General features: G+C 43.4%; 1 protein-coding gene across 3 annotated transcripts in view; it reads right to left on the bottom strand.

Moving 5' to 3' along the window:
• The window catches only part of LOC111837266 (dynein axonemal assembly factor 3), a 32,608-nt gene extending 14,881 nt beyond the window's left edge, over positions 1-17,727 (bottom strand). Inside the window, exons 1-8 of one of the 3 annotated variants that reach the window (XM_072712666.1) lie at positions 17,537-17,727; positions 16,337-16,433; positions 14,313-14,419; positions 13,256-13,349; positions 13,019-13,173; positions 12,596-12,772; positions 11,836-11,958; positions 11,323-11,445 (exon numbers count right to left, since the gene is read on the bottom strand). In XM_072712666.1, coding sequence (XP_072568767.1) covers positions 11,323-11,445; positions 11,836-11,958; positions 12,596-12,772; positions 13,019-13,173; positions 13,256-13,349; positions 14,313-14,419; positions 16,337-16,418 — 861 coding nt within the window. In that variant the 5' untranslated portion in view covers positions 16,419-16,433; positions 17,537-17,727. Of the gene's footprint in view, positions 1-11,322; positions 11,446-11,835; positions 11,959-12,595; positions 12,773-13,018; positions 13,174-13,255; positions 13,350-14,312; positions 14,420-16,336; positions 16,436-16,505; positions 16,837-17,536 lie in introns of those variants that run through there. The other 2 variants (XM_072712667.1, XM_072712665.1) reach the window with 2 other exon arrangements.
• Positions 17,728-18,434: the final 707 nt, after the last annotated feature.

Here is an 18,434-nt window from a genome sequence, read left to right as displayed (position 1 = left end):
AAGACTGTTACACAAATTGGAACGAGATGGAATTCGCAAAGTATTTCACAAAGGAAACTGATAAATCATACAAGTGTACTATTCTTATCAAACGTATAGATGACAATAATGTACAGCAAGAACAACAATGTGGTGAAACTGTTTCAGTGAGTAAAGATTCACTTTGGAATCACTTTTCTCAGAAACATGAGTGTGCTACGCGAACAGGCGGAAGCCAGAGCAAAACGCGTGCAAGTTTTATATGGTTGTAGCATATCAAGTCTATAGTAAATTAAAGTATAAATGCCTATAAAGTAAAGATCGGCAATCAAATAAATTCATTTTGTCATTCAAAGTAGGTCTAATAGGATTTTTTAAATTTCACGTAACGCTGTCAGTGAAATTTTATTTTATAGAGACGCAGCAGCAGCATCAACAGAAAAAAATTGAGAAATTTAAAACGTGCATGTATATTTAGGCTATTAAGCCCACTGATTCCTTTATTTTTAAGCCTATTTTTGCGTGGAATGCCATTGCCAAACCTGTCTGTTGTTGTCTATATGTTGCTTAAAAATAAATATTTTCTGTTCTGACTGGCAATGTTGCCGTTGCTCATATTTCTTTATGACATAAAGCTTTGGTTTAAGGTGACTTTTGTAAGGCATGCAGATTATTTGTCCCTCTTTTAAATTGGAGCGAGCGTGGAGCGATTTGACTGGAGCGGGAGGAAATTTTAGTGGAGCGAGGAGCGGTGTTGAGCGGAGCGGCTTAGTGCGAATTAGAGCGGAGGAGCGGGCGGAGCCAACAGCCTCGTGAGCGAGGAGCGGAAATTCTCACCGCTCCACTCCGCTCACATGCTCTGCTCTGAATACACCTACAAACCATGGGTCACAGGAGGGGAGGGATGTTGATCAGTACTGGCTTGGAATGGGCTTCATCACACGTTTCAATCAATGAGAGCATTTGGGGTGGGGCTAACACTTGTGCTTTTATTCAGCACAAACTCAGCACCAATAATCTGAGACCACTTAAAATGTTAGTATTCTATTTTTTATAAAAATCTTTAAACATATACTTTTCAAAAACCTATTTTCAGACATGCTGAGAAATTGTAAAAAATCACATTATAGACATTTCTAGGTAAGACTTTTGAGCTCTGAAGCTTAGACACAGGGGTTGGCTACACACAGGTGAAAGAGACATTCTGAAATTTTATGTGGTTTGGTTACTAAAGTGTTAGAATTTTGGAGTGACACTCTTTTTCCTCAAAGTCAGTGGCTTTCACAATGAATATTGATTGAAACGCAAGAAAGTAGCAACAATAAAATCCCTTTCACAGTTTATTGGTAGATGGAATGAAAAATGAAACTGTGACCATATAAATATAGAAAGCGATAAATATGATGCAGTGACTATTATTAACACTCGGGACGAGGGCATCGTCAACCGCGTATCTTTCTTGTGTATTTTCAGTTTATATCCCCGAGCCCCGAGCCGGAGGAAATCATTATGTAGAATCGTGAAAAAAACACTGACTAAATCTGTAAATCTGTAATCGGTCATCTTTTCAAAACTTCCATTGTTGGAAGTATTAAAGTTTTTTAAATTAGGTTAAATAGGCAAAAACTGTATCACCTTTCTTTGTCTTACTTGCATCAGGAGTGTATAGGACTGCTCTCAGCTGAAGATCGCTATTCACGTTCTAAATAGGATGGGTTTGAACTGGCGATCTTGTGATTACAGGCAGACAGGCTTAGCACACTGAGCCATGGACACAGGTACAAGAATCGCTGCTGAAAATGGCAACAATTTCTACCTATATATATTTGAAAAGTAGACCGTCCAAGGTTTCTGAGGGTGTTTTTTAAATGTGTATATGACAAAAACTCGCAGTGTTATTTAAATGATTTGGCGAAATTTCTGTCAGGCGGGACCGCTGACCCCAGAAGGTTAAAATAAAGTGCACAAAACACTACTTTTGAATTCATTATTAAATTTTGCGCATAACATTGCGATTAATCACGATTAATCAGACAAATCATGCGATTAATCACAATTAAAGATTTTAATCGTTGCCCAGCACTAATTTAAACACAAAATGAACAGGGTAAAACAAGAAGAGCATTTTTTTCTTAATGGCTTCCAAAACGATAAAGATCTTATCCCAACATTACCCCTGTCCTGCCCCGATCGTCCACTCCTTCCGAGTGCCACGCCCCCTCGTTAACCTCGTGTGGGATCCCCATGTGATCAGCTGTTTCTGGTTGTTGTCATTAGTCCTCTATATTAAGTCTGCGTTTCAGTTTGTTTCCCCAGTCCGGTCATTGGGTGGGTTCGACTTCTTATAGCTGGCTTAAAGCAACGCATTCTGATCCTGACGCAATGCATTACGGTTAGATGCATTGCGACCTCTCACCCGGCTGCACAAACTGGAACCGCCTCCGTGATGACACACCTTTGCCCTTATTGGCTGAAGAGTTTAGTTACACGCATGACTTTGTATCCCAGGTAGTTCCGATGCGTAATCTGCTATTTCTCCCGAATATCACGTAAAGCAGTGAGAACTGGTTTTCAGTTAATTTACCTGGTAAATGCTCTAATAGTACACGTAAGTTAGTGGTTTATTTATTGTTAGTTACTGTAATGTTGCGCTGCTTTATTTGGTTAATCGTCCAGTCTGTGAAGAAGGCATTCAAGTAAGAATTGCATTGTAGTATGACTCATTTCCTGGCGCGTACAATTTATATTAGGTCAGTGTTCACGGTTCGACTTCTGATATTCAGATCGAGTTCTAGGTCAAACTGGTTTGTTCGACTTTCAAGAAATTCGAGTTCTAGTGAGTTCGAGAACCAAGGTACCACTGTATTATTATTATTAGTAGTAGTATTAGTATTATTATTTCCATTGCTGGTTCACTGGGCCAATTCTCTCCTGCCACGTGGGAAACTTGGCATGCTGTAAATCACTTTGAATAAAAGTACCTGCCAAATGAAGAAATTTAAATTTATTAAATTCATATTATTTTTCATTATTGTATTGGCCAGGTTTGCATTGCTCCAAACATCTGTATACAGCAATATCATCCAGTCATCCATCCATCCATTTTCTGTACCCACATTTCCTATTCAGGTTTGCTGAACATGGATCCATCATGCCTTGTTACCACTGCAGGCTGGTGGTGGTGGTGTAATGGTGTGGGGGATGTTTTCTTGGCACACTTTAGGCCCCTTAGTGCCAATTGGGCATTGTTTAAATGCCACGGCCTACCTGAGCATTGTTTCTGACCATGTCCATCCCTTTATGACCACCATGTACCCATCCTCTGATGGCTACTTTCAGCAGGATAATGCACCATGTCACAAAGCTCGAATCATTTCAAATTGGTTTCTTGAACATGACAATGAGTTCACTGTACTGAAATGGCCCCCACAGTCACCAGATCTCAACCCAATAGAGCATCTTTGGGATGTGGTGGAACGGGAGCTTCGTGCCCTGGATGTGCATCCCACAAATCTCCATCAACTGCAAGATGCTATCCTATCAATATGGGCCAACATTTCTAAAGAATGCTTTCAGCACCTTGTTGAATCAATGCCACGTAGAATTAAGGCAGTTCTGAATGCGAAAGGGGGTCAAACACCGTATTAGTATGGTGTTCCTAATAATCCTTTAGGTGAGTGTACATATATATATATAGTTACGTTAACTATATATATATATATATATATATATATATATAGTTTACGTTTTTCTTAAAATGCATAAGGATCGTTTTGTTATAGCGAAATTTTAAATCAATTAGGCAACAAGAACGGTAGGAACTAGTGAGCGGCATGTATCAACATACATCAAAAGCATTTTATGGTCATCCGCTCACAAGCCATTAAACATGGGGGTAAGTGGTATATATATCAACATACACCGAAACATTTTTAAATATTTGGCAGAATAATGCTATATAATTTTGAAAAGCTGTTCAAAAAGCTGTATAGGCCACGGCTTAAACATATTATCACAAAAGCTGTCGCCATGTTTCACCCTCACACCGCTCCTGTAAAAATACATGCATCAATCGATGTGTTAGTTTCTGAACTTAAAGGACAAATTAATGTACGGGCCAAATTGCGCGAGCTGAAACGCATAGTTGAAGAGGGTGATTGTGAGTATGCTGTAGATGAGGCATTTAATGATTTCTGTAATTTGTACACATGCGAGCAGACTATTGCTGGTGTGTAAACGTCTATCGAAATGTGATTGGCTGATCATTTTTATATGCTTTCTAAATAAAATGAGTTGAGTCATGAAAACATTGTGTCATTATTGCTAACATGCACTTGAACGTGTTTATTTTACGCACTATATGTTGGGTGTCACGCCCCGCTCCGTCCGCTCCTAGTGTGTGCCACGCCCCCTCATTATCCACGTGTGCTTCCCCGATTGTGCCCAGCTGTTTCCTGTTTCTTTTGCCTTGTCCTTTGTATATGAGTCCGCGTCTCCCCATTTATGCCAGATCCGTCATTGTATTGTCCGTCGATGTCCATCTGTCGTGCAATAAACCCACGTTTACCTGACTACCTGGCTGCTCTCGCCTGCTTCCCTGCTTGCCCGAGCCCGAACGTGACAGAATGACGGATCTCCTCGAAAGCACAAAGCAGCAGTCCGAGCACCACCGGCTCGGGCTGCTGCAAGACTTTGTGTACTGGCAATCCCAGCCCGAGGTCCAGGAGGACCCTATAGCCCTGGAGATGGCTAACCAGGGTACGGACCTGCTCGGGAGGGAGCGCCCAGCTGGGCAGGAATACCCGCTGACGAGGGCACGGAAATGCCTTCGCCGCCTGAGCCAGCACCTAATGAGCAGCCGAGAGAGGCGGAGCAGAGAGCTGGCGGAAGCAGCTCCAACGCTCTACCTAGGAGCCTGCTCTCTGCTCCCTGCCTGGGACGACACCACCACTACCCGCCTGGCCAGCTCCCATCCGGAGAAGCCACCTCCGATGGAGGCTTATAACTACCGGCCGGCGCGCCTGGGACAAGGTGGAATACGCTCTGCCCGCGGCACTACCTGCTGTTGCTGCTGCCGCCGATCTGCCTGCAGCACCGCCTGTTGCTGCTGCCGCCGATCTGCCTGCAGCACCGTCTGCTGCAGCTGCCGCGATGCCAGCAGTACCGCCTGACCCGCCTATCCTGCCTGACCCGCCTGTCCTGCTTGACCCGCCTGTCCTGCCTGCAGTCCCTGCAGCTGCCACCACTCTGTCTGCGGCACTGCCAGAGGTGGCCGCGGATGCGCCCCCTGCTGGCCGCGTGATGGTGGCACCCGCCGCGGCGCCCCCTGCTGGCCACACGCCTAAGGTGCCCGCCGAGGCGCCCCCTACTGGCCGCACGACGGAGGTGCACGCCGAGGCACCCCCTGCTGATCAAGTAACGGCGGTGCCCGCCGAGGCGCCCCCTGCTGGTCACATGCCCGAGGTGCCTGCCAAGGCGCCCCCTGCTGGCCAAGTGACTGCGGCGCCCCCCACGGTGCCCCCTGTCGGCCAAGTAACGGTGGCCCTGCCTGAGGCCGCCTCTCCCGTCCTGCCCGTGGCCCTGCCTGAGGCCGCCTCTCCCGTCCTGCCCGCGGCCCTGCCTGAGGCCGCCTCTCCCGTCCTGCCCACGGCCCTGCCTGAGGCCGCCCCTCCCGTCACGCCCGCGGCTCTGGTTGCCCCACCTGCGGCCACGCCCGCGGCTCTGGCTGCCCCGCCTGCGGCCACGCCCGCGGCTCTGGCTGCCCCGCCTGCGGCCACGCCCGCGGCTCTGGCTGCCCCGCCTGTGGCCACGCCCGAGGCTCCGGCTGCCCCACCTGTTGCCTCATTGGAGGCCCTGACTCCCTCGCCCTTACCCCGGCAAGGCTGACGCCCCCCAGGACCCCGCCTTTCAGTGTCCCGCAAGGGACGGGGACATAGGCGTCGGGCCCTGGTCCCGCCCGCCCTGCCCCCTGGCTCGCCCGTTCGGCCCCTGGCTGTGGCTCGGTGGCTGCCTGCGGGTCCTCCGGCTCGGGGTCAGCGGTCTCCTCCGGGTCCCCCCCTGGATCCTCGGTGCCGGTCCTCGGTCCCGCCTCCGGCTCCGTGTCGGCCGCCTCCGGGCCCCCCTGCTCCGGCTGAGCGTCGGACGGCGCCTCCGCCTGCCGCAGCTTCCCCCTCCTGCCTGCACTGGTGTTCCCTCCTGCTCCCTCCGTGTCCCCTCCGTCACTCCCTCGTCCCTTTCCCTTGGCCCCTGGGTGGTCCCCTCCTGCTCTCTCCTCCCTCTCCCCTGCGGCCCCTCCGGCCGCTGCCCGTCACCCGCCTGGGCTCCCTCGGGCTCCCCTTTTTCCTCCTCCCTTTCCCTTTGTCCCGCCTGTCTCTGCTCCTCGTCCCTTTGTTCCTCCTCCGTTCACTCCTGGCCCTTTTGTTCCACCTTTCTCCCCTTCTGTGTCTCCCTTCTTGGTCTGTCTGTCTGTGTTCCCCGTCCTGTCAGGTCCTGTCTTTCTTTTGGTCCTTGTTCTTGTTTTGTGTCTCTGTCCTGTTCCCTGTCCCTCGTTGATGTTTTGCTTTTTGTCTTCCAGGTCCTGTTCCCCGGTTTCGTCCCGTCCGTCGCCTCCTCTCGGGCGCGCCCGGTGTGCGCGCATTTTGGGGGGGGTTATGTCACGCCCCGCTCCGTCCGCTCCTAGTGTGTGCCACGCCCCCTCATTATCCACGTGTGCTTCCCCGATTGTGCCCAGCTGTTTCCTGTTTCTTTTGCCTTGTCCTGTGTATATGAGTCCGCATCTCCCCATGTATGCCAGATCCGTCATTGTATTGTCCGTCGATGTCCGTCTGTCGTGCAATAAACCCACGTTTACCTGACTACCTGGCTGCTCTCGCCTGCTTCCCTGCTCGCCCGAGCCCGAACGTGACATTGGGTTGGAATTGTTTATATATTATCACTCATGTGTATTCTTATGAATGTATAACTTGTTTTATATGGCAACTGTGTAAGTGCTTAACAGTAATTTTCTATCACGTGCAGCAGACGAGCCCACCTCTGCTGTACGTTCTGTTGTTCCTATTTCCACTCCCACTTCCACATCCCATTCTATCCCACTCGAAATGTTGTTCACACCCACAATGTAACCTGATCACCTTAAAGTATAAATAAACCCTCTCGTGGTGCCACACCCTTGTAGCTACACTGCGGTGTGCACCCTTGCAAGTAAAACAGCGCATGTCTCATACTCTGTGGGCCAGCAGCCGGGGGGGGGGCTGATCACTCTCTCCGACATAAAACTTGGTCCTTCGAGCCGGATCCATAAACCAGTGATCCGTGAGGGTCGGGAATCCTGAGGACATCACCGGGGCGCCGAGAGGAGCGACACAGAAGTCTGTCGACAGCCGCTGGTCTAAGACGGGTCGAGAAAGTCCTGGAACGTGAGAATTCGTGACCAGGCCGGTGGTTCGAACTGCGCTCGACGCCTGGTGATGCCTGACGAACCCCGATCGTCGTGACTGACCCCAGAGGTGAGACGTTTGGTTATATTTCGCCGAAAGGAAATAGTTTGGTTATATTTCGCTGAAAGGAAATAGTCTAAATTTGGTTATATTTCGCCGAAAGGAAATAATCTAAATTTGGTTATATTTCGCCGAAAGGAAATAATCTAAATTTGGTTATATTTTGCCGAAAGGAAATAGTTGAATTAGAATTTAATTGACCTGTTAATTGACAAAGGCTAGAGTTGGCCGTAATCAACCGGGTATGAATGTTTGTGTGAATGTGGAGGACTAAGTGATTTATAGAATCCTAGGCTGATTCTACCAGTCCTGTTGTTTCTTTGCCTGAGAAGAAAGACGTACTGGCGATTGGGAGATCATGGACGGGTTTCATCCCTGAAAACTGACACCGCTGCACAGATAGTGTGCAGTAGAAGGCCATGTTAATGTCCTCTCCCTAATCTCGTGCCAGAGAATTTCTGCTCAGGACCCTTGTAGTAATAACAATCGACAAGTAAAAGGATGGGGAAGGGGCAAAGTAAACAGCCATCCTTAGAGGGAGATGAAAAGTTTATGGAAGGATATGTGGAAGGAGCAGGGACTATGAGTAACAAAAGGTGGAAAAGAAAACATGGGTTTGGAGGAAGCCTCCATACGCCAAACATTCTTAAGCTACAGAGTGATTTAAAACTAGAAATGTTGTGCACTAAGAATAGCGGAAAGTTGGACAGATGGAAGAAGGAGTAGCACTAAAAGATAAGCAGATAGCAGCGCCTAAAACACTGATAACACATTCTGCTCCATTAGCGTCATTGGCACCAGAATCTCCTTTCCATCCAATGGAAAGGAAGGCACCGCTTCTGGGCCTTCCGTGCATGGCCGCTGTGATATGCTTGACAGACATGTTTGATGTTTTCGCCCTTAAAAATAATATACCCATTGCATTATTCTAACATGGTATGTTGCTAAATACCGTTCACCAGTTCCTACAACTATTAACCCCCTGGGGCCTTTCGAGGTAGTCTGACATGCCTTGACATTTTAAAATATTTCACCTATCTAAAAAACATTTATCCCAAAGTGATACATTTGCTTTTATTCAGCACAAACTCAGCACCAATAATCTGAGACCTCTTAGAATGTTATTATTCTATTTTTTGTTAAAATCAACTTTAAACATATACTTTTCAAAAACCTATTTTCAGACATGCTGAGAAATTGTAAAAAATCACATTATAGACATTTCTAGGTAAGACTTTTGAGCTCTGAAGCTTATAGACACAGGGGTTGGCTACACATAGGTGAAAGTGACATTCAGAAATTTTATATGGTTTGATTACTAAAGTGTTAGAACTTTGGAGTGACACTCTTTTTCTCAAAGTCAGTGGTCTTCACAATGAATATTGATGAGATAGGTGTCCTCACACCTGTAGTAGTTTGCATACTGTCAATGGCCCATCAGTCTGGAATGTCACTGCACCCCACACCCATCACTTTGGAAAGGCAGTTTGAAACGCAAGAAAAGTAGCAACAATAAAATCCCTTTCACAGTTTATTGATAGATGGAATGAAAAATGAAAAACTGTGACTATATAAATATAGAAAGCGATAAATATGATGCAGTGACTATTATTGACGCTCTGGGGACGAGGGCATCATCGACCGCGTATCTTTCTCGTGTATTTCAGTTTATATCTCGCTGAAATCATTATGTAGAATCATGAAAAAAACACTCACTAAATCCATTATCTGTCTTCTTTTCAAAACTTCCATTGTCAGAAGTATTAAAGTTTTTAAAATTAGGTTAAATAGGCAAAAAAGCAAATCGTGTCATCTTTCTTTGTTTTACTTGCGTCGGGAGCGTGTAGGACCGCTCTCAGCGGAAGATCGCTATTCACGTTCTAAATACGCTGCGTTTGAATCGGCGACCACGTGATTGCAGGCACACAGGCTTAGCCCACTGAGCTATGAACACAGGTATGAGCTTCGCTGCTGAAAGTGGCAACACTGGCGCAAAGCTTCAGCGGCAGAGACGTATCCGTGTGCTATATTGTAGCCGATCAGTGTAAACACTACCCAGACATGTGCTCTTGTTTATTTCGGTCACAATGGGCGTATTCACATATTTCTTTACCCAATACTAACTGTCGGATTATCATGTTATTATCATGCGAATAGCGCGATTTGCAAGTGGGTGGGCGATCAGAGCCGCTTCAAGACGCAGACGCTTAAGTCAGTCACTCTTGTTCTTTCAATTCGTATCACGAAGCTGTAAAAATATACTTAGTTTCTACCTATATATATTTGAAAAGTAGACCGTCCAAGGTTTCTGAGAGTATTTTTAAAATGTGTATATGACAAAAACTCGCGGAGTTATTTAAACGGTTTTGCGAAATTTCTGTCAGATCCCGCCGGCGGGATCGCCGGTCCCAAGGGGTTAAATGTATTTAAATAAAATCGGGCATCTTGTTTAAAATAAAACTAACAAAATACAAGTAAATGCATCTAGGTCTAGGCTGTTCACATAGCCTACATTGTATTAAACATTGTGTTAAAACAGCACGTTCATGTTAAAGAGAATTATTTCTAGTTTAAAACTAGTGGCAGGCCGGCTTTTAACCACCACCGCTTCTGGGGTCATGCCGTACGCTCATTTTACCAGCGGCAAGGCACTACTACCCTGAAAATACGTCCATTGGAGCTTAAGTCCAACGCCTTAACCACTCGGCCACCCTGGTGAACATGGTACATATGCATACATTTTGTCTATTTAAAAATGCTATTACAAATCGACATTTATTTAATTTAGAAATATATTATTTATACTGTTTACAAATAAGTCAGATTAACAAATAGAGTTAATGCGCATTCTGTCAGGATGGTGGCGTGCTCACACAATTAAGGGCCATGGGTTAGCGATTACAATTTCCGCCGTCGCCATTTTGAACGTGTGTCTGCGTCAGGGCGCCTGCGTGACGCGTGCTGCCCCCACTGGGCAATCATTCGACCCGCAAGTTTGAACTGGGGGGCAGGACACGGTCGAGCTGCGGGGCTAAAATGTTTGCTGGTTAAATGTTTTCTTCAACCTAACACTGGTAAATATCGCTAAAAGTTTTTCTTGTTCTTCTTTAAATACGTGGGTTAAATGTAATGGGTTTAAAATGTTTGTGCTTGTTTCGCATTTGCTCTTTTGTGCTTGTTTAAAAGTTAAAAGTTTGGGCCTTGTGTCATTTGTGCTTAAAATACGGTGTTTTATCTTGTCAGTGTTTCGCTCGGACATGTCTCTACTTGTTTAAATTCCGTCTGCTTTTCTTTCTTTTAAATGTATCACTAAAGTTTTGCCCTAGCTTACGTTCATCCTGCTATATGTTTTATTATTCCTTAAAAACATAATTAAAAATAACACATTAATAAAATACATGTAATGTATTTTTATTCTATTAAAGTTTAACAACCCCCCCAAACCATACGACCCCTTATCGGCAACACGTGGCATAAGCATGTATGATACCATTTGGCCAAAAACCCCCTCCCCCCGACCAATCAGAACAAAGGATACACCCACCTCCCGCTTATGACGTCATAGATGGGAGAGAGCTTTAAGCTCCGCCCAAACTGCCACATAACCTCTCTCACACCTGATACACTCCAGTAGCTTCTCACTATTACAGCCAACTTAGCTTCAACATAGTTGGCTCCAATATTTATCTGTATCAGATGAGTTAAATTAGGGTTGCACCTAAGCTTGGCAGAGTGGTACATCTCCAGAAGCAGGATTAGTGACCACTAATCTAAACTATCATGCTGCTGTACAATATCCTGGATACATTTTATTTTCTGTACAAAGGGAAAGGGAAGGGCACTATACCTTGGTATGCTGCCCATTCTGTGTCTTCATGAGAGTCTTGTTGTCCGTTTCAATGCCGAAAGAGAGATAGGGGCTGGAAACAATATCTCCCCAATACCCTCGAACTGCCACTCTGTCTCCCCTCTGATAGAAAAAACAACAAACAACCGAACACACCATGACTATATGACATCACTGCACCTTTTAACAATGACCATGTTTAAAATACGGTTTTATTCATCTTACTCCAAACTATTATCAATATCTCAAACTGTATCCGTTTCATTGCAAGAAACTATTGTTATACTGTATAAATAAAACACAAGACGAAATTAATAGCAAGTTAGTCTGTAGATTCCTAGTTAAGTATTTATTACACTCAATTATTAGAGATAGATTTGTAGTAAAAAAAAAACCTACATAATGTACAAGAATGCACCACTCATGAAACTGGGTTTCACACAAAAATACATACCAATTTACATGCCTGTATGAATAATCATTTAAGTATATAAGTTACAAGTGAATACTAACGTGATTGAGTATGCGGGTGGAAAGCACACTGTGATTGGTGGATTGGTAAAGACCCTCCCTCATCTCAAAAGCCACACCTCGCTCCCTCCACCTGATATACTGCTGCTTGTTAATGACTGTACACTGAGAGAGGAAAAAACACAAAGATTATTGGTGCTCATACAAAAACACTGGATGCACAGAAACACAGCTGCCCTAATGGCAATCAGTATTTTTCAGTACTATGTTTGTAGAAATGATCAGCAATTTAATGCTACACAATTAGTTTTAGGCCAGCATGGTGTTAGCAGATTGCCTGACACCTCCATAGCTGGAGGGTTTGTATCTGCCTCTGTGTGTACAGAGTTCCATGGGTCTCCTCTGGTTACTCCTTTTCCTCATGCAGTCCAACGACATGTAGTAAGGCTTACCCTAAAGTTAAAGTTTGAAATTTCACGTTTTTTGTCATATTTAGGGGACAGTGATATTCTTATGCCACAGTTGCAGGGGAAGGCGCAGGCAAATGGTGGGACAAAAGGACAAATGGTACTGCAATAAAACAAAAGACAATGCAAAACAAGACAAGACAAGTGCAGTATATGAATAAGTGAACAATAAATAAGGTGTATCTTTGGCAAATGCCCAATGCTACCTGGCATGGGCTCTAGGCCATACCCCTCCCCCCCCAGCCCCCAACATGATCCTGACTCGAATAAGCAGTTGAATGGATGGATTTAAAACTCTTTTAAAACACTTTTTACAATGGAGGTGAAACACTCACATGCCTCTGATGCAGCTTCATCATAAGATCCCAGTCAAAGCATCCCAGTCTAGAATCATAGCGTGTGCCCAGGTGCTGCCTAACCCGGCTATCCCAGGCCTTTGATATGGAAGGTGATGGAGAGGGTGGATGTATCCACTGTTTGAATATCCTGTCCAGATCATCACGGTCCTTAAACTGAAATGAAATCAGAGTGCTAATGTAAATTGTAGGTTTTCATTCCCAGTAGTAAGACAGACAGCCTTGTAAGATAGGCCGGACTGTTTCTATTATGCTAGGATGATTAAATTTTTTTCCAAGAATAAGCTGTGCAATGAAAGAATAAAGAAAACCTTAGTTTTATTTATTGTGAGAAAATAAGAAAGCAAACATTTTGAGTCATGCAACTTCAAAGTATCAAAAGTATCCAAACACATGACTCACCCTAAGATGAGTAGTGTCTAGGCAGGAGTTGTTAAGGCCTGTTAGTGTGTTTGTAACACCCAAGGAAAGCTGCCTGGCCATGTGTCTGAGCATCTGCTCGGTCTGACTGCGGACCTCACTGTTCCCAAAGATCTCCAGGAATACCTCAGTTTTCTCTGAAAGACAATGATATTGATGCATCAAATACAAATCATTGTGAATCACATTCTGACCTTATGTATAGTGCCAGATGCTGACCCTGTAGTCCCATGCTGCGTGGATGAGTGAGGGCCAGAGAGAGCAGCAACAGCTGCCTAGCTACCACTTCCAAGCAGTTTTCTACGACCCACACCTGTAAAGGCAAAGAAAGATTACACTTAAACGCCTTGCCTTTTAAAATGCAACCTCTGAACTAAAACATACTAAGTACATTTAACCAGAAAGACATAAATAATAAAAATTATAGCAATAATACCAACTTCTACTGTAATACAGAAGAAGACCATTGTCACACCAAAGGGGAAGCATGGGCCAGGGAAGCAGAAGAAGGAGCCGAAGAAAGAACGAGGGATTTATTGGGGGAACAATACGGAACATAATGCAGGACAAAGGATAGACGTCAATGACAGAACTGGGGAAAGACTAACAGGGAAGCACTTGATATACATGGACTCAATTAAACAAGATGAGGAATGCGGGGGCGTGACACACAGGAGGAGCGGCATGATCGGGAAGTGACAACCATAGGCAAGAATTTAGTCAGTCATTTAGTCTTTAAAATGAATTTGCATATTAGCCAGTACAGATGCTCCTCTACTTATGAATGAGATATGTTCCAAACAGTTGTTTGTAACTTGAAATGTTCATAAGTCGTTATTCAACATCATTTTAAGGGTATACGCAAGTACTAAGAACTAGGATGCTGGGAGTACGCACGCTACGCTGCTGTGCAGCGGGAGTAGCAGCCAGAAGTTGTACTAGGCGGAATTGGTGTGCAAAAAAAAAAATTGATGCAGACAGGAAATAGGAGTCCAACGAACACAATTTGGACTTACAGTCCACTTCGTTTATATGTCTGAAAGTTGAAAATTCGTAAGTGGAGGAGCGTCTGTACATTTATTGCTATTTTGAAATGACAGTAATTATTTTACAATAAGGTGTATGTTTCCATTTGCTTTATAAGGAATGCTAAAAAATTCTTTGTTCTAAGAAAAATGCTGACTAAGCCCATTTGAAGCAGCCTTCACTTGTGTACACATTTCCCCAGAAAGCTGCCTTTGACCAATGACAGAGCTGCAGGCGCCCAGGCACCCACATGTAGGGTATCGGTGTCTCTCAGGTGGGCGATGGTTTTGAGGATATGTCTTGGGTCTCCACTGCCAACAAGCAACACATTCACTCGACCCTTCTGTCTCACTGCTCCTGGAAAAAAGAGAACAGGATCATTTTTAGGAAAAAAAATAAAAATTAGAAATAACAAAACAAACACACAGACACATATTATACATCTTATGCAGTACTGGGTTATGGAGAGCCTGGATACTATTCCAAGAAGCACCTAGCACAAGGCACAAGCCACCAATACAGGCATGTTCACATTATTTGGCATTTTTAAATGTTAATTTTTATTTATAAATGTCAGCTCTTTGTGATCTAATTTTCCATGAAAAATCAAGTAGGTGTACATGATCAAGAATTCACCATTGTTATTACTGATATGAGCACGTCCGTGCTAGCAAATAGGAAGAAATAGTATAAGCAGAGGGGTCACAATTTCTGATAGCAATCATCAAATGTTGTGAACTCAAACAATTCTAGGAAAAAAAACATTGACCCAGCAGACATAAATAAAAATTACAATCCTGGAAAGATTTCATAACAGATTTTGTGACCCGAGTATTGGCTTCTGGAAAAGCAGCAACACACTATTCAGTTTTAGGCAAAAAAAAATGTGGTGGTTGGGTCTTCAAACAGACTGTTTACACACTTCAGACAATTGTCGTCACATTATATCTAGCATTACTAATTGTCAGGAAATGTAGTGGTAACAGCCGTGTAATCAGGCGCGTAGCCAGTAATGGGCCAGGGCGGCACTGGCCCGCCCACATTACTCCCTGGCCCACCCAGGCAAGTTTGATCAAAATACATTTTTAGTTTATTTTTATTATTCAAATGTATTAAAAAATATATATTCATATAAACCTGATTTATTTATTTCAAACCGTTCTCTGCTGAGAGTTTTCATTATTTTAATTTTCTTTACTTTTAGCCTACTTTATTTTCAGGTGAACTGTCTGCTCTGCACTGCTGACTAACCTGAATAAAATAGACAGGTTATTGTCTATGCTGGTGGTTTGTCCAGCCTTTATTGAGCACTGTTGAACATGATGGTTAGACGGTGTTTTGTTATTGCCTTTGCCGAATATTGCAAAATAAAGGTGTGTTTTTGCAGTTTGTTTGTCTATTATTTTTTCTACTCTCTAAGGTTTAATTATTATTTAAGTAATATTTTTTCTAGGAAAAAATATAGGCCCGCTCACTTTTTCAATGGCCCGCCCAAAATACAATTTCTGCCTACGCCACTGCGTGTAATTATCATAAAGTATAATAAAGGAACTGAAAAGAAGATCTATCATGTTGTTTTAAAACATTTATTTCTCTGAAATATGACTTTACACACACTACAAAAACATAAAGCAGAGATAACTGAAAATAAATCAAGAAAAAGCGAACAAACGTGGAAGTTAGACGCAACATTGACTACATGTTTTGGGGCACAGTACACTTGTAGCACAATCAAGCATATTTTTTGAATGCTGATTTTAAAAAACATGCAAATCTATCCTGCCTAAACTGAGACGAAACTATGACATTCAAAAAAGATCATGGAATGAGAAATGCAAAGCATGATGCCTTGAAAAAGTTAAAATAATTACGCTACGTAGAATGCGTTGAAAGCTCGTGCACATGGACCTTACGTTCATTCCCAGCACTGAAAAATATCGCCTCTAGAGTAAAGTCTATCCATCCTTCAATGGTCATAGAATGAGTGTTGCCAACTCTCACGCATCTGGCGTGACACAAACACTTGCAGACTCAAACGCTCACGGCAAGAAATCTTACGGCGAATCTCTATTAATCCATTTTATACCTAAAATTAACAACATTAAAAACATTGGGGCAGTTAGCAAACCCTAGACGGTTTACAAGCTAATGAAACTTATATTCATGTAAATACGTGTGCAGACTTGAAAATCTCGTGCTAGCCAGCTGACAAAGGTACTGTAGGCAACCCTGCAGAATTCCGTATTACGCAGGCAGGGCTGTGTTACTACTTACCAATGCTGACAAGATCTAAGGCTGGACTGAAACCCCACCAGGTCACACAGCCAGCCCCCTCCAGTGTCCTGCCGGCACACATTCTCAAGACTCTGTGCTTACTTATTAGCGTTAACGAGCAAAATTGGATACTACACAACCTCCTATTTTTAGTTAATTGCACAGAGCAAACCAAAAGAATATCACATGTAAAAAGACCTAGAAGCACTTTCAAATGTCTGTAAGAAGGTCGCTTGGTGTTGCAGATCTAGTTCACTATTCTACGTCTATAACCTCACACTAGTTCATCCGTTTTAACACGAAGATTTATTAAAATGGCAAAAAAATATTAGCGTATTCAGCGCTCTGCCTTCACTGCGAGAAACCGAACAACAAGCACGAAGTTTCATGTTGCCTAGCAACAGTTACCGGAAGAAAACGAAATCCTCGCAAATACTTCGACCCAGATCGCTTTGACGCTAATGAACAGTAACGTTAAATTTCACCATTATATAATACTTTGCCAATGTTGTAAGCATATTTTAAGGATTATTTAATTATGCAATAAGAAAAGCTATACCTGGGGAACACGAGGTAGGGGAACACGAGACAGGATGCAAGTGTTGTGCCCCCTGCCACGGATTGATTCCCTGACGTAATCGCCACAGTGAAAAGTTAAAATTTGCTGAGTTCTGATTACTTTTGGTTCGGTATCATATAATTTCCAGGTGTGATGGTGACGAGTATAAAGCTAGTCGCCGCATTATAGGTACGAAAAGAAGACAGAATAGGAAAAATATTGCAGCAGGATGACTTAAACAAAGTGTCAAACATACTATAAAGACAGATATAGATAGATAGTAGGGGTGTGCAAAGCAGCCGGTATTTGTATTTGTTGAGGGGGGAAAAGTATTTGTATTTGTATTCGAGTAAAATTCAAAATAGGCGTAAAAATCCAGTTTTTTTGCGTTGCACTTCTAATTTACGTTACAGTGTAAGTATTCTTTAATTATATCCATTATAATAATTATGGATATGCAGTAGACAGAGTAACTTAAACGTACCATATAACTCCTACAAGTGCATACAATTCGACACAACTACACAAGCATTGTTTTAACCTTTTTAACCAAACTTTAACGTTACTCTGTCAACAGCCTATTGTCTAAATTACCGAGCTAACAGAGCTACTGTACGTAAACAGAGCGAACATGAGAGCACCTGACTGCAGACGTCAATAATGCAGCGTAATGGAATAATCTCCCGATCAAACTCCGCTTCCCGAAAGTTATAAACTGCCTCCGGAACCCAGTTAAGGTACAAAAATAGTGATACAGTTAAGTCTTTTTTTCGCTCAGCCGAGCCTTCTCTGTTGCTGTGTGGAGCAGCCTGTGCCAGTCACCTCTTTTACTGCCCCCCCTGACTCCTGAACTCACTCACTCACTCATCCGGGCATGCACTGCGGTCTCAAAAGGAAACGCAGCTTTTTGATATAAAGTTTTTCTTGTTCCCGAATACAAATATTTTTAAAAGTATTTGTTCGAAATAAGTATTCGTAAAAAACACATTATTTGTGCCTTTCCGAATACCGTATTCGGGTTCGGCTCCACCCCTAATAGATAGATCAATTTATTCAAATTAATCGCTTCTTGTGACAGGAGACAATTTGCATGAACAAGCGATGTCGAAAAGAATTGCACCACTGTCGTGTTTGAATGAAAAGTAGTAACTGTCTCATTTGCAATGATTTATAGGAGGTTATTAATCTTAACTTAAGGTCTGATTGTAAAATTCCACCCACAGTTACAAAGACAAGTGGAGGCTAGTTTGTAATTTCAAGAGACATGAAAGTTTTAAGAATATTTGGCTGTATATGACCCACATATTAATATCAGTTTCTATACAGCAGGTCATGATCACGTTTTAAGTTTTATGATATGTGAAAAGTGCATGCCAGACACTGATTTTTAAAAATATATTTTGAATTATATACACACACACATACACACACACAAACACATGTTCTGAGGATGTGAAATATTTAACACTGAAGTGCAGACCGTTTTATTTACCCAGAGAACTGCAATGCATTATTGTGAGTGCTGTGTACACCCCCCTC

This window comes from Paramormyrops kingsleyae, chromosome 5, assembly GCF_048594095.1.
Source record: "Paramormyrops kingsleyae isolate MSU_618 chromosome 5, PKINGS_0.4, whole genome shotgun sequence".
Lineage (NCBI taxonomy): Eukaryota > Metazoa > Chordata > Actinopteri > Osteoglossiformes > Mormyridae > Paramormyrops > Paramormyrops kingsleyae.
Note: the sequence above shows the minus strand (reverse complement) of the source record. Positions and strands in the feature narration are given on the sequence as shown.